At 38.8% G+C, this 19,094-nt stretch overlaps 1 protein-coding gene across 2 annotated transcripts; it reads left to right on the forward strand.

Annotated features, from left to right (window-relative positions):
• The first annotated feature begins 714 nt into the window (after window positions 1-714).
• On the forward strand, window positions 715-18,045 carry LOC102800890 (uncharacterized). Of its 2 annotated transcripts, none has more exons than XM_006820910.3 (7): window positions 715-1,096; window positions 6,800-6,922; window positions 14,306-14,378; window positions 14,883-14,976; window positions 15,566-15,823; window positions 16,186-16,239; window positions 16,387-18,045. In XM_006820910.3, the coding sequence occupies exons 2-7, from the start codon at window positions 6,869-6,871 to the stop codon at window positions 17,474-17,476; spliced, it is 1,623 nt and encodes a 540-aa protein (XP_006820973.1). In that variant the 5' UTR covers window positions 715-1,096; window positions 6,800-6,868; the 3' UTR covers window positions 17,477-18,045. The 2 variants fall into 2 exon arrangements, with proteins under 2 accessions (XP_006820973.1, XP_085352961.1); XM_085496835.1 differs by lacking the exon at window positions 715-1,096 and adding an exon at window positions 1,126-1,311.
• The last annotated feature ends 1,049 nt before the right edge of the window (window positions 18,046-19,094 follow it).

The following is a 19,094-nucleotide window of genomic DNA, read 5'->3' on the forward strand; positions in this document are numbered from 1 at the left end:
CGTGACACCAAAACCAACAAATGGTCTATTTAATTTGAACATTTTGGAGACTGTACCGATTTCACTTCATTGTCGCGAATTTCATTAAATTATCATTAATGACATCGTTACAATTATTCGAATATTACATTATCCAGGAGTGAAAATTGTTATCACAGAGAAACTTATCCGCAATTTAACACACGGGAAGGTCATACTTGATTATAATGATGAATTTAAGCTGCATATTCGAACGATATCATTGTATATACCGATGTCTTCATCGTGATAGAAGAAATTGCCCTCTTTCGTCAACGTCACTAGATGCTGACGAAGCTTTTGATAGATGTTCTCCGAGGGAATTCTGTAAAGAGGTCGTAATCGCCAAATAGCGTGACCAACGCGAAGGCGCGGGTACAATAACCGACTAATCTCCTGGTATCGGTTATAAATAAACTCAACATGAGGTTATAGTCATTGGCGTTTTACACAACTAAATGAGGAACACGTACACCAACTTTTATTTTATTTGACGGCTACTATCTGTCTCTTATTGAGTACGACTGAAACTATTAATAGTGGTTGTCATGGAAACATACACCACCTGACACTTGCCTATTAAAGTATGCCGCCACCTACGCCGCCACCACCCGTTTGTAAATGGAATGGTCGGTGAGAAAAGTTCACTCGACGATCCTCGATGTATTTTACACTGTCTCGACAATATACAAAGCGTACTAAGATTGACAAAAGGCAGCCAATGAAATCAAGACAAACGCATTAAAATAGAAAAGACCCATGACCTGATTACTTAGATGGAATCATTTCAGCTACATAACTAGCTTCGACGTAGTATATGCTACTGGCATACCAGGGTAGTCGTCACAGCAAGTCTAAATAGTCACGCGTAAAGGCCAGAATAGCGATACACTTGATAACGTCTACTGTTGTTGTCATAGGAAGATTGTCTGCAAGACCGGCAACTTGGAAACGGGTGTTGCTAGCGTTTAGCGTATGACTCTTACTGAAGACTCCAGTACTACCTATGTACGTAGATATACGTATCATTCGACAAGTGTTTGGTATAACAACGCCGACGCAAGACAATGGCAAGTAGGTGAGTGCCCCACAAATCAGGTTAATAACGCCACTCTATCGGTGACACACACACAGAGCGTGACGCACTACTGTGCAAAATTACGAGTTTATATTACAGGTGTGCACTTGGATTTCAGTTTATTTAACGTGTAAGTGTACAGCCACGTTCGTGTATAAGTTCACATGTGTGTTACCGTGTGGTTCAGATCTCAAAGGACGTAACCGTTTCCGAAGGTAAGCCATCGAGACTGTAAACTTTGTACCCTAACAACCGTCTTGGCTTTGTACGCACGAGTAGCCATTGTAGTTCATATATCTTTCGCTATACGTACATACAGTACAGGCATTTCACACCCATTGCACCAGTTCGCGTGTATTAAATATTTCGAGTTCAGATGGTGGTTAATGGCCAGTGCCCAGCCGCATTTTAATGACGCGGGATCAGTCAGGATGCGTGGTCCGGCGCTAAAACCCCGACTGAAAACCGACAACGGGCGCAACTCAGATAACTCAAACACGGGGGTTATGACAGTGGTTGGCTGGGACCTGCCGTAAAAAACAACGATTCAATAACCATTATCCATGTAATTAGAAATACCACCCGTGTTCTAATCTGTGGGCGTAAAATGTTAATTAACCACGGAACTTTCACCTAGGGCATTATACAATTCATTTACTGTGCCCAGATAGTGTATTATTAATTGTCAGTTGTTAAAGGAGCATCAACCACGCAAAGTTAGTCACTAATCACAATACAACTTCTCCCATGTACCTGCATGGGTTAGTTACCAGTAATGGTCGCCGATTCAGGACAATTAGTCTTCAAGTCAAGTTTGAAGATTTGTTGTTTTCAACTTGATCTCATCATGATGAATAATGCCCAATACCTGAACTCCCATTAGGCTTCACAATCCCACCTCAATGGCCTTGAGACCCACGTAACCCCATTGTCATGGGCATCGTTGTTATAGTGTAATTGTGTCCACACACAACAGTATCGTATGTGTACCCAATCACCATAAACTTCCCCTCCCAATGCTGTGATTTTCCTCCCTAGGAAAGAAAGGTTGTTTTCGTACATTGTATTTTGGCAGTCGTTTCATGCTCAATGTACACGCCCCGGTGAAGATCAAATGAATTTGTAACACAATTCTTGTTTTCCCCGGCTCACTTGTGCCTATAGTAATTCCCCTAGAGTGTTTATTTGACCAACATGCGACTTGTTTGGCCACTGTTCCCCTAGTTTGGTTTGTACTACTACAGATAGCAGACGATCTGCGGCAGACGTAAAACAGCTTCTATGGTATAATTTAGGCAATTTATGTTTCAAATAAATGTACCGTTGACATGTCACTTGCCTTTAAAATTGAACGGACAAATAACATACGTACCACGTCCAGGCGCATACAAAACATGTGACTGTATTGTAACTAAAAAAGTCAACATTTGGACTTCTGTAACTACATATATAATTGTGACAGTATGTGTTTCACGAGCTACGTCATTATACCTTATAAAATAAACTGTCGTATCCTAGCCACGTGGTGTGGTCCTTTAATTGCAATCCTAAAACCCTTTTCCCAGTCAGTTTTCGTAATTAGAATCCTCTTTTAGCCAATTTTGCGAATTAAAGTGTATACAGCTTTGTTAATGTATGATGTTGTGTATTTTAAGCCGTTTGTATGGGTTGAATATCGCTCCTTGGCGTTTTTATTCGTGTTTTTATATGTATGATTTTATCATGTATGCTGAAATTGTGGACCTTTTTCTGGACTCGTATATTTGAGTGACTTTGGTTCAGAAAAGATCCCATCTGGCGGTATATATTTATACATTTTTTTTTCCAATAGATGTATTCCGGGTTTTCCTGGGAGCATTTTATGATACGAAGTTCCATTATGAAAGTAAAAAAAAAAACAATATTTCTGTGTTGATCAATATAAACTTTTCTCAATAAAAAACGGAACACATTCAACATATTACCATGGAATCGCTTAACCTGTCCCATTGTATGATTTTATCGAATAGTATCCGAAATCGTATTATTTCGTGAATTTTATCGACCCTTTGGCCCATATATTAAATATCCCATTCCGTGTTTAGTTCACACATAATTCAAAATAAAGTTCTCTGGAAATATATACCTTGTATCACCCAAGTACTAGCTTATACTGAACTATGCTTAAAATTCGTGTAAGGACTCGAATAACCGATACGCGAAAACTGCCAGTGATTCTTGTTACATAGGTCAGATAATTATACAAAGGTCAGGGGAACAAGTATAGTTGTTATTGCTCAGTGTAACGTGGACCCATTTTATACCAGACGTTCAAAGAATATCTTTATCATTAACTAACTAGATCACTAATATCGTAGGTATATCGTAGCTATATCGCGTTTTTTAATCTTCAAGGAAAAAATATTATTTTAAAAAAATACAGTACTTAGATGAAGCTAAGTGTAGATGAATGTTAATAAAAATAGTCAAATAGGATGTTTTCTACCAATGTTACGCTCGATATGCACGCGCAATGAGCACTGAGTAGGAATACAACTTGCGCACTACATTTCCTCCACGTTATATTTGCGCAGTTGCCGGGGATTTCTGAACCAGTTCGGCCAAGAATGTGTTGGCTAATTGTCATTTGCGAGTATGTATGGAACCATTTTCGACATGGAACTGACCTCTGGATCCGCTGCTTTTTTATTCTAAGACATGAATTTAAACGAATATTATTTGTTTAGCTTCCCGCTAGTTCACAGTTTTGTAATGATCATAAGAAGCGTGTGGGGAAATGGAAAAAGTTAATCAAACAAACTGAACCAAATTCCTGTTTCCGTGGACATGACGGTTTCTCCCCGAGAGTTTAGTATATTATGTATGACACAATTGTAAGCACTATGTATTAAGTGTTGCACTGTCCCATTTGAACGGCCCAGTATAACACAGTCACCCTATTCTCAAGATAGTACGCGTATCACCGATTATTCACAGAATGTGAACATTATTCGGCTTTCACTAGCAGCGGCTGATAAGGCACAATCGTCCCTAGTAATAGTCCCCCCGCCTTTGAATGCGTAATCTTTGACTAGTAGAGACCCTGAATCTGTATAATGGATACCTGAAAACTTCCTTATCAATTAGAGTGGGGTATTTCCCCCGTGAGAAAGCTATTTTTATATATAGAGAATATATAGATAAAATTAGAAAATAATTATGCAATGTTATGTGGGGGGTTATACCCACATGAAACGTATACTTCGCAAAATAGCGACCACAGTATTTTGAAGTGTTAATTCTTTGTTAAGCGCAGACTTATATTATTATTATTATTATTATTATAATCATTAAATAAACAGTTGTATTTTCGTAGCTAGCGCATGAAAAGTGTGACTGTGTCAACAACTGTGGTTGGCTACCGCATGTGAACTGTGACTGTGTCAATCGTGGTTGACGCTTCGCATAGTTATTCCAATAAAACGTCAGAAATTAGTAAGCGATCACAGATGCCAGAATACAATATAGATAACATGTACTTTACAAGCGTCTCCAGACTCGAGGCGTATATGCAATAGACACGCTATGCTGTCTTCGGCTGTGGAACGTTCGCCTGAGAAATCCCTCTGTACTATGCGAGCTACTGTTTCAGTGGAAGGCACGTACAAGCTCACATACTCCATGTATTGGTTTAATGTATGTATGCGCACAGGAATGTGTTTCATACAGTTATCGAACAGTGATCACAATCAGAAGCCCAGTGCTTAGTATCCATGGCAGCTTGATGTTTAATTTTACATGTGACGAGATGATTTGAAAAAAAAACAAAAAAAAAACTACTGTTAATATATTCTTTGAATGACGTCACTCTCGTCGTTTTCGTTGTAATGATCGGACCAACTCGAAGTCAAATCAAGTCGTTTTCCCTCAGTGTGAAACAGCGGCACGCGTATGGTTAGTAATCATTAAATAAACTGATGTATTTTCGTAACTACCATATGTGAAAAATCCTCCACGCGGCACGACTGTCACTTGATAGATGATGATGACGGATTGGAGGGAGGGGGGGGGGGGGTTGTTCGCATATTTCAGCTCACACCGTCGATTACGCTAGAAGAATCGCGTTGCCACAACAGTGCAAACAAACGTGTGTACGGGATTGCAATATAACACGTGTATACAGCTTTAAATTTTGATGCGTGGATTTGGAAATCCAATACTAATATACACTACTTACACAAGGACGTTTTTGATTTCCTTAGGGACGGAAGAGACCCCCATATGTGATGATGTACTGCTGGAGAATGACTTAGTGTCGATCCTTAATTTGATACGGCAATGGGTTCGACCAAAACTCGTGCTCATATGACATATGCTACGGAAATTACGGAAATTCACCTCAGGATTGATGCTAACACAAGCTTGCGCACGAATCGATCTGCAAAAAAGAAGAATTTTATTTCAACTAGGCTGTTGTGATATGCTAATGTCGTTCGGGTTTATTATATGACGATACAGGCACAGTTATCGTTCAATGGCTTATGTTTTAGTAGCTGCCCCGTCATAGAATACAACCTTTGTTTACGTTTTATTGTTCTGCAAGTTTTACGAACGGGAACATTTTATTTGTTTTTACGGTTTTCTCGACTTGTTCACAATTAAATTACATATAACGCCTCGAAACGTTTGCTATATGGGACAGTACAATTACAGTCGAATCAACCAAGAACGACGCTATCAGGTTTTTATTTGCTGTGAATAGCCACAGCGGCGTGAGTGGTCTGCCTGTTAGTAAAACTTGGGCAACTCCACAGTCCACAGTGGTCGTCGCACAGCGCGTGTTGAATTTTAATTAAACAAACAATGTAGTTTACACGAGATGTATACGTCGATATGAGTCTACGGAACAGGACCCGATGCGACGACGACCACCACTCTTTAAATGTCACCGCTGAGCGCGTTGCTGAATACACATTTCTTTCATTTATATATACGAATATTTTGACAGACGCATATTATCTTATGCGACTCTGAAAGAAATCCAAGTAAAGATGTTTCGTTTTTATGGCAACTAGGTAGCCTTTTTGTTTTTCAGTGTGTGTGTGTGTGGGGCAAAAGTGAGTCAATTTATCCATGTATCCGTGCGAGCTGTGTATGATAGAAATTGTTTTACAAAATTAGCTGATCGGACATGTTATGTGTTGGCTGATATTCAAAGTGAAGTTAGTTTTATTTGTACAAAAGACAGACCTTGAAAAAAACTAAAAATAGCGATGTGGAAGAACGGTTTTTGGTGATTTTTAAAGACTATTATCAACCACAGGTGTTTAATGTATACCCAGTAGATCCTTTCTAGACCCTATGGCTCATTAACGGGCCCCATTTGGCAGAACACTTCTATAATACTTTTAAATGGTCGCACTCAACTTCCTGTGGGCAAATTTAAGAATACTAATTAAGGATTAGACGCGTCGGCGTACCCATGACAACTCTGTGGTGATCTCTGGCAATGGATTGTAATTGTGACAGAAACGTTGGTGTATGTTGACTTATTCCATTTCATCTGAAAAGCACCGGCGTTACAAAGGCGATATCGGTGTTCTAAAAAAAAACAGTACATAGTAGAATATTTCTGTAGTGATTACAAAAACATTGCGCAATATATATAAAGAGAATGGCCAGATTGTGAGATTTTTTACTAAATAGTGTATTCTAATCCTTCAGGTTCCCGGCATTGACAGTCCTGTCGGCCATGATTGACTCTTGTTACCTCAACAAACACAAATAAGAACAATGTACAAACATAAAAGTATGAAAGAAACCAGCACGCAGGCTCATTCTGATAAGGTAGGTACATGTACTATTAGTGATGTGTAACAAAAGTATAGAAATCTAACATGACATGAAAACAACACCGCCACTTTACTAATAATGTCCTGAATGTGTCGACTCGATTATCCCGGGTAATAAGCAAGCAACTATTTCATTATAATAAACACATAATTACTCAATAGACCACGAATTGACGTAATGTAGACATGGAGATATGACGACTTCACGTGGCGCGACGTGACGTGACGTGCCGTAACATAACGTGACATACCATAACACGACGTACCATAGCGCGACATCATGTGATACCGGTAATATAACACAAGTATTGTAGTGTAGTGTAGTGTAGTGTAGTGTAGTGTAGTGTAGTGTAGTGTAGTGTAGTGTAGTGTAGTGTAGTGTAGTGTAGTGTAGTGTAGTGTGGTGTGGTGTAGTGTAGTGTAGTGTAGTGTAGTGTAGTGTAGTGTAGTGTAGTGTAGTGTAGTGTAGTGTAGTGTAGTGTAGTGTAGTGTAGTGTAGTGTGGCGTAGTGTAGTGTGGCGTAGTGTAATGTGGCATAGTGTGGTGTAGTGTAGTGTAGTGTAGTGTAGTGTAGTGTAGTGTAGTGTAGTGTAGTGTAGTGTAGTGTGGTGTGGTGTGGTGTGGTGTAGTGTAGTGTAGTGTAGTGTAGTGTAGTGTAGTGTAGTGTAGTGTAGTGTAGTGTAGTGTAGTGTAGTGTAGTGTAGTGTAGTGTAGTGTAGTGTAGTGTAGTGTAGTGTAGTGTGGCGTAGTGTAGTGTGGCGTAGTGTAGTGTGGCATAGTGTAGTGTAGTGTAGTGTAGTGTAGTGTAGTGTAGTGTAGTGTAGTGTAGTGTTAGTAGTGTAGTGTAATGTAATGTCGTGTAGTGTCGTGTATAGTAGTGCAGTGCAGTGCAGTTCAGTGCAGTGCAATGCATGGTAGTGCAGAGCAGTGCAGTGCAGTCTAGTACAATATGTAAAAAACAGTAGCGAATACCTGCACGTAGCTAAAACACCTAATGTTACACTTCAAAGGGTTACCTACGACTCACGGGTCTTTTATAACTTCATTGTGATTGAAAGGAAAACCTGCAACTTTGTTTATTAAAAGACTATTCTTTGTGAGGGCATGGTACAATGGCCGCGAGTTACCTGTCCTCGCCGTACTGGAAGAATAACCTGTATCTATATGAGGCCTTTGTCCAGCCTTCACACAAACCATGTTATTACGTCTGTTTAGAGGTCGGTCTGAATGCTTGATGTATATATAGATATGAAGAGCATCAATAACGAGGGCTAATGACATGACTCTGGAAATAAATAACACAGAGGAGGCGTAGTATTAGGACTGGATTTACAGTTCTGATACACTGCTTCATTTCAGTAGTATAATTAATAACATTAGTGTCATAACGACGGAACGCACTATTTGACATCCCCTAACACATGGTAGTAGGTAATCGTAGTCATTGGTAATAATTCAATATAACCAGACTTCGTATCATTGAGAAAGTATAGTTTGTCGAAAACGTCTGGTTATATTGAGTAATTACCAATGACTACGATTACTTACTACTATCTCAATATATTATAATTATCGATCTTAGCAGCTTTCATCGGTTTATTATTTGGTCTCTGGGCGGTTGGAAAATTGTTCTTCTTAGTTGTATTTACATATGCCTACCGACAATTATTGTATCCACTTCCCCTAATATATTTGCCAGTCATCTTGGAAATTGTTAACATATTCTAATCACCCATGACAATTTGTTTTCGAAAACCCACCTTTCTCAACTTCTCAAACGGGGTTCGGAACCCCTAAGCTTGAAGATGATGGAAACATACTAGTATCGCAACATAATTCCTAGCGCAATGTAGCTTAAGGTCCAAGCATACTCATAATTTTTGACAAAATTGGTCATAAATTGCATGACAATTTTCATTAATTTATTGTGTACAATCATGAAGCTAATGTCCCATGGTACAATGAAATAACGCTATTTTGCGTGTTTTGAGAAACTTGTATTTCTTGAAAATCGATATTTTTAAGACAATTCCATAGAAAACATTCTTAAAGAAAACTATTTTTGTTTACACTTTTTAAAACCCAGATTTTTGAAACAATTCAGAACAACATAAAGTACTCAATCATTAACAATATATGTTTATTCAAGTCCATGTCACCAGGTTAGATTTTGAGATATTGCATAATATCTCTGCCATAGGAACCTATGGTAAAAGCATTATAATAGTGTCAAAATGGCGACTTTCCATTAAAATACAACCATCAATTTCTCGAAAATAATAGTCAATATCCTTATATTGCAGATCAACGAGTACAAACTGAGAAAATACCAAGCTTTAATTAGGTATTTTTAGGTGAATCGAAGGAGTCCCCGGCGGTAATTAGTGCGAGTCGCATTGGATTGTGGGCAAATCAATCATGTTTATCAACACAAATGTCGCACATGCGCAGTGCGACAACTGCCAAAATCACAACTTACTCGTATGAAGGGACGGTGGTCGTTACGATGCGTTGGACGTTGGTCCCATGCGACGTACTAGTATGTAAAATACATTATATGCAAACACGAAATTCGTACGTGCGCTGCACGGCATGAAAGTTCATTTATCAATTGTCCAGAGATACACGCCCCGGGCATTTGCGATTAAAACAGTGCGCCCTGTGTTGTTTCGTCATAGCCACAGATCGACCACAACCTAATCTATTGCGTGAAATGTGACAACAAGAAAAAAAGACATCTGTCAAGTTTTACGCTGAAGTCGGTCTCAATAACGACCATATCGCTAAAGGTCGATACTGTATTGGATTAGCCGAAGGTGTTCATTAAAACCAAGCATCAGAGAGAGTTCCCTGATTTTACATCCATTATTACGTGTTTTTATACCGTTTTCAATAAATAGCCGAAGACAAATAGTCACTGAACTACTAGTACACAACAAATAGGGCAGACATCCATGAAAATGATGTCTATTTTCAGCAATTTACGATTGGTTCCTACGGTGAAACAGTTTGATCAGCCTGAGACGATTTTTTTGGTTACCTGTAGTGAAAGATTATTTGTAATAACTAAGTGGTTTTAAGATAGGTACTTATACGGGTACTAGTTGTCACGATTCATTGGTCAATTATGATGATTCGTATTTATTTAAATGGAAATAATGCAAATAAACCATGAACAAGTTCCAAAAGTGTAATATTTTGCATTTTTTTTTAAAAAAAGAATTTTTCCAAGAAAAAAACGTTCATGTTTTACTATACAAAACAAACCAAACGTTGATGAGGAACGGTTCACCCATAATCAATAAACGACGTTAATTATGTCACTCATGTCCTTAATTTGGAAGATGTCCGCTGGCTTCGGGAACGACCGGGTGTTCATGGACTCACCTATTAATAAAAACTGTGTTTAAATAAATTCAGTTTTACCAATCGGTATTACATTTGCTGTCTTCGCATTTGAAATGAACAATACAAACTGCGAGTGTATTTATTTTACTGTTCTTGTTTGGGTTTGCAGGTAATGTTACCAGTACGTCAGCTTTGCGCATGCGCGTTCAGTGTTTTATCAAATCAATAACTTGTGTGTGTCATGAATCCTAATTAATTAGGATGTATACCAACATGCTATACCGGACACAAATAAATCAATTAAAGAAAATTCGCATTTTTTTTTCAAATAAACGGACGTGGTTGTAGACTAGGTAGGAATACCGGGTAGCTAGTACTGTAGAATACTTTATTTTCGCTGAAGGGGTGATTCCGTGAAAATAAAATCCAGCGAATATACTTTTTTCCCCTATATTTCACATTAAACTAATCAAAAATCAGTGAAAATAAATTCCAAGCAAAACGCCCAGAAAGCCTTTTCAGCGAAAATTAATTCCAGCGAAAATACTGTATTCCACAGTATATTCTAAAGTTACCATTAGTGTTTGGTTGCATATACGATTGTATTTGTCTACAAGTCCTTTCGAAAAGGGGTCTTTCGAAAAACTTAGTGAACACAATATGTAGTTATTTTGCTTGCTTGAATCTCGGCCTCTCAATACTGCTATGCACAGATGCACAATACGAAAACAGTTTAGCCAGCGGGCACACATGCAAATCTACCAGGCACCCTTACTCAGCACCAAGGGCACTGCTTTATTGATCGACCCAATCCGTGACTGCCTATATCACCTCACCTGTATCAATACATATCGAGTAGCAATGTTTGTTTATTTATGCCAGGGCGACTCAACTGGCACAACAGTAAACAGCGACGGTGGAGTACGCCATCTCTTTTATAACCAGCTACCTCATTGAGACTACAGTCTTTACGACTTTACCCTTCTTTTTTAAAAACGCGTCATGTCGTCACCTCACTATTTATATACTATTATCTATTGATCGAGTTCGATTGTGTCTGTCTGATTTATTATTTATTTGAATTGAATACCGCAGACATCTCACGTTTTGAATACCTAAACCTCAGACTTGTATTACTAGTCTGAGCCTAAACAAAGTGACCCGACCATGCGCAGTTCGAGCACCACCGTCACAAACATGGCGTACTATTATTTGAAAGCGGCGATTTATTTCGCATTTTTGTATTGACATCTAATCAAAAAATATAAATTCACGCGATTTGGGACTATTGACGCTATATTATGTTATGATTATACACACACATATATATATAATTGTTGTAAATTTCACTTTTGGGGATGCCGCGCTTTTAGTTTAAAAATGTAAAAGGTTAGTTTAGGTATGTTTTGCCCACAATTTTTTGACGAACGTTTATTCTACATTAAAAAAAAGATTGTTACATGTGTTTGTAGAGAAAATTCACAAAATGTGTAATACCAAAAAACAAAATGTCGAGTAATTAACTCTAATCTTACTCGTTCACGTTCCCGTGTTGTTAGCTACTGGGTAGCGTCGCGTTAGACGGGCATCGTAATACCACTAGAGATGATTTATTATTTTTACTCCCCACGCAGAGATCACTTGATGGCGTATTGGCACATACCGTATCATGTATGTGTGTAACGCCCATGTAAGCGTGTCCGCAAAATCCTATCATAGGCACAACATACACACAAGTTTGGCAGAGGAAATTCCCATCTCCGATTTGCTCGGCATGTTAACAAAACAAGTATCACTCGAGGAAACCACCACATGCATTCATTATTATGTTATATAGTGCGGGATAATATATATATATACAAAACTGTACAGGCGAAAATTATAATGGTTGTTCATTGGTTCGGATGAAAGTATGTCGTTACGACCTCTGTTTATTTTAACCCATCACAACTGTTGTGAGATAATGATGACACAAAATAAAATATAGAATGAGATAACCGTTTCGTGTTATGCAACTACTATATTTAATGACTTTTCTCGGCAGGAGGCGTATTCTATTTTGCGCTATCATTATCTCACAACAGATTAGATGAGTTAAAATTAACAGACTTTTCTCGGCATCTTTGTGCCATCAAACAGAGGTCGTAACGACATACTTTCATCCGAACCAATGAACAACCATACAACTATTATAATTGCCGTCTGTACTGACTAATTTTTTGAGTGTTTAAATAAAACATTACTATTACAAGTTTTACAACTTAATTTAATAGCATCGATAGTGTAATTTTGAAGTTTTTAATTCCATGTAATGAATTCGACGGAGTGATAAAAACAAAGATTTACAATTGTATACAAAGGGTGAAAAGTACAAAGTCACGCGAGATGTGAATTGACCAGAAATCGCAAGACGAACGTAGATTACTGAAAAGAACTGGTTAGTTTTTGCCACGGGCTGTTTTTGCTGATACCTTTGTATACTTGCAAAGCGTGTCATTACTTGCGTTTTTGAAAACGGTGGTACAACATTTTCAAGCGTTCACTTGTTATTTGACATTTGATTAAGAATTCGTTCGATTGACGCGAGATCTTCGTCGCATATCACAATAGATCTAAGTTTCATCAATATTCCCGAGCTCTGGTATAGATTTACTATAGATTTAAACATAGTCCAAAACATGAATCAAACCATATACAATAATAGTTACTATCACCCAGAATACATCGCTTAAGGTATAGATAGAAATGATAACTATTTTTTTTACGACGAATGATGTTTTACAACTACGCGTTTAAACAAAAAAGGCAGAATAAACAGAATAACGTGAGTCAATTTCAAACATGTTTTGCGTAGTCACGTGTTAGGTGTGTACATGTTATCACGTGCTGTCAAGTATAGGGAAATATACAAGATAAAAAAACACATCAAGGAACGTTATAGATTTTCATTTCCCGTGACCACATTTTATGGAGGTTAAGCACTGACCACAAACAAACACACACTTATGTCACCACATGCATAGGAATGGCATATATTCACCAACATCGAGTTATTTACTGAAGCACTATTATTTTCTTTTATTAACAGAACCTTGTAAGTTTAACCTTATAGTAAAACGATGTGATGGGACATAGTGACCCATCATTAAGTCGAATCTCTTACTTTCTATTAGAGTAGTGTAAATTGAAGAATTATCACTGCATTTACTAACCCCGTTGTGTTAGGCGAGAGGTGAAGAGTTGACTTAAAGCTCGGATCTATGTAGTCTAGCGGCAAATTTCTCAAATCATTCTCGTATATTTAAAGATAAACACTGCGACGCGGTGATGAAATGCACCCCGACTAGTACCTCCCATAAACTCTACATCGTAGATCATAAAGTTCCAACACATAACATAAATGCGTCCTTTCGTTTAATACCCTGTTAGCATTATGTTCAATAGTGCACGAGTGTGTAATGATTACGGAGAACTTTCATCGTATGTTTCATATAATGAATGTCGAAGTCTATAACGAGGGAGTAAACCATGCACGCATCAAGTACTATGAGATCGCAATAAGACAGATTTGGACGTCGGCAGCCTTATTACGAAACCTCCAGTCGTTACCATGCGTGCGTGTTTGGGCGTTTAATCGACACATGAATTGCCAATACACTAAAAAAAAAAGCAGCACCACCTGGTTAATAGTACTCCGCTTTTTATGAAAATATTTGTAAAAGGTTAAATTCGGCGGTCGTTGCAACGCTCCGTGGGTTAAAAACAACTGCCCACCAGCAAGGAGTGATATTTAACGATGTGTGCTCTCCCACGAAGACCGATTAAGCGTGCATGTTGTGTTAGTGACCATTATCGTGATTTGTCGTCTCTCTGGCCACACGCCTGCAACGTACCGCTGGGAGCCCTCTATTTTTAATCTTCGACATCACGGGTCTACACGATCTTGACGTCAGAGCGCTACGTGGGCTCTACGACAATACAGTATACACTATTTTTTTGTGCTAAAATTACATTCATTTATTTTAAACAGAAAAGAAGAGCAAAAGAGCGACTGCTTTTGAAGATGCAGGGACGCAATGCAGCAGAGAAAGCCCCTGGAATTGGTAAGTTTATAAATCTATCATTGACTCGCCGAAGTAGGAGTTGGTCGTACTTTGAAGCAAAAAGATAACTGATCACGTGGTTTTATCAACACGCAAAGATGTTTAGACTGTTGGCTCGTATCTTTAGTTATTGTAAAGAAGTATCAAGCTTTCTAAACGCGATATCATAGCGTGATCCCATGGGTGGATATGACTGGAAGCACGAGCGTAGGCGCTGAATATACTAGTATGCATTTAAAGCTAGTTTGTTATCATACTAATATTTGAAAATAGCGAGTACGTACGACAAAAGCTCGAATTTCTTTCTTTGATAGCGGTAATTACCCGTATGACTCTAGTTTTTGAGCATATAGTACATTGAACTTCATTCTTGCTGCTGGGTTAAATCCACTTGTCGGACTACGCGATTGTCCAGAGAGGGCGACATAGATAAGGAAGCGAGGAAGAATACAACCATCTAAATTATTAATGGCTCGTACTATTTGCTGTGATTTGTTCTTGTAGGTGTTATGCTACCAGGCAAAGTGAGAAGGTCTCGTAAATATGAACCTCGATACGAATTTTCGGAATCTGTACCGGACCTGGAGCATAGTGATGAGTAAGTGTTGAAATATTTTCAGATACTATGCTAAAACTACACTGACCTTTGAACTATGACATGTCAACAACCTCTATGCTGAGTGTGTCTTCAGTTAGGGTTCTACGAGCATATATGACGTCATCGTGATGGAAAAAGAATCAATATATTTACAAATATTAAGTGTTGGAAACACCTCGGGAAAGAGGGGTGTTGTGGAGCGACACGTTGACACTTTCAAGTCCACCACTTTTAAGTTTTCGGTGGGGGGAATAATGGCTAGTAACACTCGCTGTGGCTTGGCTTCGCTTCATTAATGCAAAAAATCACTAGCGGCAACGCGGACGCTGATTGGTTGCTCGCGTTGTCGGTTTTTTGGCCAGTGTATACTGATAGAAAACATGCCAATTATAAAATAACTGTTTAAATCACGTGGATACTGAGTAGTAAGTTTCTGAGACTATATCGAGTGTAACGACCCACCCCTCGAATTAATCTGTAAATAGTACGAGAGGTATTTCAACTTTTCCGTAGCACAGGCAGTTTACAATTATTTAAAAATGGATACAAATAATTCTAACAGAAATTATGTGTTTTTGTTATCATATAGGCTTCTAATTGATACGAGCTCTCCAGTTAAGGAACGGATTCATGGTGGCATTGACGGTCATTCCACTAGGACGTCCATGACTAACATGCATGGGCACCGACCACGCAAAAGGAGTCAACTCGCTGACATGATTCCTATGCAGAGTCTTATCGATAAAATTATTGCCAGGCGCCAAATTACAGATAGGTATTTGGACGATCGGTATAGACGTTATAGAGGGCGTCCTTCGGAGGAAGACAAAACTCCGATGATGATCCGGTAAGCAGAGTGCTACATGCATGACTACAATACGTATCATTCAGTGATAATTTACCGATCACCTATAGCGCAGTTGTAGTTGCATTCAGCCATCGGACCTAAGTAATGTATTCATGATAGAAATATTGCCAAATTCATATTACAATGGCGGCAGTCGTCGCGCCGCGTCCTGTTCGATATGGGACTCATAGCGACGTATACAACGCGTGTAAAATACATTGTTTATTTACATGATATTCGAACACGCGCTGCGCGACGACCACTGCGCTTTAAGCTATGTTCTCGCGTTACGCTAAACATTGAGCTTTGTGTTTAATGTTGTCTGAGATTGTGATAACGAATCCAATTCTGTTCATTTTTAGGAGTTATAGGCAACCAGAACCGCCTTTTGCGATTCAAAATAACCCACGGGTAAGGTAAGTGACATTAGTTTCTGTTTTTGCCCCACAACGTCGTTTATTTTTGTTTGTTTTTTGGACGACCTAAACTTGAAGTATGGCAATATTTTTTTATCGTAATGAATATCCTCTTATTATATGAATATATGCATTTTTTCATTTCAGAAAGTTTGTTTTCATATCACCGAGGAGAGATCGTGACCGTATTATCACCGGGCCAACATCCAGCATTGTTGTCATCGAAAAACCGTCGCCTCTTCCTCTACTAGAAAGAGATGAGGATAAAATGCGGCAGCAAAAATGGAACAATCGAACCCAGGAATTGGATGTTAAAACGTGGAAACCAAACTTGGAGTATTTACATCGACATCATGTTCATCCTGCCGCCGACCGCGAAGACAGGCATGTTAGAAACTATAAACTCGAAAGACAATTAGGCATGAAAATGGAAGGGCAGGGAATGTACAGCGATTCACACTTAACGACTCAGGCCAGGGTCTTACCACCGATCCGAATACCATGCCAGCCTATCTTCGGAGACAGGAACCATGAAAAGCGAGGGGAATTGACGGAGTCTCGAAAAAGTACATGTAGCTCTGCAAGGTCGTCGAAAAGAAACATTACACTCGGGGACATTGATGTGGTGGAGAAAGAGAATGCACATCGCAATGAGCAGTCCGAGAGCAGAACTGACCAACAGATTGAATACACTAAGAGCGGAGAGACGTCGCGGGCGAACGAGGACTTGATTCTCGAAATAAAAGGTGAGGAAATCAAGAAAAACGATACAAAGGAAAAGCTTAACAGTAGTGGCGACGAGTCGAAATCAATCGAGCATCACAAAATGGAGGTACGGATCCCGATGGGTGTGCCACGCGTACCAACAAATACACCTGACCTTCCTGGTGAAGAATACGATGACGAGGAGGAGGAGGGAGACGACATCAATAGAATGGAAACAGCTAACCGACCGAAATGTGTGACAGAATCAGAAAAAGTAGACAATAATACAGAAGTTGATAACAATATCACAATTAGCGTCATAACAGTTGTCCCGTTCGACAACGCTAATGTGGTTAAAACTTCGTCAGATTCGAATAACAACTCAGATAGCAAACCAACTGTCAGTGATAGGCCACCCAACGAGTCAGAACTAGGCGTCCCCACCATAACAATGACATGTGCAACTCCCATTCCTGGTACAATTTCACGGACAAATACACCAGCTCCTCCAGTTTCACCACAACGTGACTAATACAATCAAGTTTAATAATCTGATATTACGAGTCTGGCGTGGCTAGTTGGCAAAAACGAATGCACACGCAGTAGCATTCAGCAAGGCTATAACATTCCCCAGATTTTGGTCGTGCGTCGCTTAGCAACACGACCAGACTACACGACAAACTCTTGAAGCATTCGTAGAAGAAAATCATATTGTAATATCAAACTTTTAGTGCTGCGTGTGACATATTTTATTATTACAGATAGTTTTTGTGTACCCTACATTCCCCAACATCAACTGTGCCGTGCATGTTCGGAAAATGAAAAACAAAACAATAGATGTATAAAAACAAAAATATGATTTAGACAGCATGTTTGATGCAATTATTGTGGTGGCGCTGCTGTGGTTGATATGCAAAGCTATTCATCAATTCATTGTAGGCATACCCGTATACGTGTATTTATTGTCATAGTATTGTTTTTCTTGCATTTCGTTTTGCTGTAGATATATGTTACTCAGCATCTTTTTACATGAATGAAACAATACGCATGCGCATCATGACATTAACAGCATGACGAATAAAGTTTTGAGACTTAGCGATCTGATTGGCTGGCTGAATTTTAATATAAACCTTATAACATATTCCATGGAGGTAAAAAGAGAAGGAGTCACAGCCAAAATAATCCTCCTAAACTTCTTTTGTTTTAGTCAAGTTTAATCCCATAATTCCCTTTGTCTTATCGTCCTTTCTCTTTTTACCTCCATGCATATTCCGAACTAACTTCGCTCATCTACAAGTGGCGTTATTTATTTTAGTGACATTTACCCCTATATTGTATGTGGATCACAATCCTACATCCATTGTAGGTTTTCTGGACATAAATTCTACGAATTAATTATGCCAATTATACAAGACACGACCAACGGCATGGCTAGGCGTGTCACATGGTATACAAGGTTATTCCGAAGTGTGTGTGTATGGGGGGGGGGGGGGCTTGGCTAGTATAAGTAGGACATACGAGTGTTCAGCAATATAAAAATGATTACAATTTTAATACACACCTTTTAAAAAATCTAAATTTCTTAATTTGGAGAAACACCAGGAAGATATGTTTCGAGAAGATACGAGCGTCTCTGCGTATTCCACGTGTTTGGGTTTAGGTGGGACATTCAAAACAACAATGACTTCCACAGCCAAAACACTCAATTTCTACGCATCGTTCAGAATGCCCAACCACGTGCCAATCCGAAGAGAACAAGTACGTTTCAGGCAATGTAAATTCATAAATACGAATGAAAATGTAAATTTACTTTACAATGCCGGTACACACGAGTTGATAGTCACGTGAATTAGAATAGTAACGGCCATGCGGTAAGGATGAGTACGACAGAAACGATATAATATTACTGTATAAACGTGGCGATATTTAGAAACGGATTCCTGATCCAGAGTAGCGTTAATTCACAAATCCTAATCAAGGAATATTACCAAAAAGTACACACGCAATATATATATCAGACAACGGAGGTCTAATCCACCAGCACAGATTTTAGTTTAGCCTGTAATTATTGCATGGTTTTTTCACCCCATATTTAAGTCACTATATGAACTGTTTCATATTACTATACTGTTGAGAGAGATAGTACGGTC

The sequence above is a fragment of the Saccoglossus kowalevskii genome, chromosome 3 (genome assembly GCF_978046115.1).
Source record: "Saccoglossus kowalevskii chromosome 3, keSacKowa6.1, whole genome shotgun sequence".
Taxonomy (NCBI): Eukaryota; Metazoa; Hemichordata; class Enteropneusta; family Harrimaniidae; genus Saccoglossus; species Saccoglossus kowalevskii.

Excerpts from the sequence above, each read along its gene's own strand:
- LOC102800890 (XM_006820910.3), top strand. The coding sequence starts at position 6,869 with ATGTACAAACATAAAAGTATGAAAGAAACCAGCACGCAGGCTCATTCT. Across the intron at positions 14,379-14,882 it reads AGAGAAAGCCCCTGGAATTG|GTGTTATGCTACCAGGCAAA; the intron begins GTAAGTTTATAA and ends TTGTTCTTGTAG. Across the intron at positions 14,977-15,565 it reads GACCTGGAGCATAGTGATGA|GCTTCTAATTGATACGAGCT; the intron begins GTAAGTGTTGAA and ends GTTATCATATAG.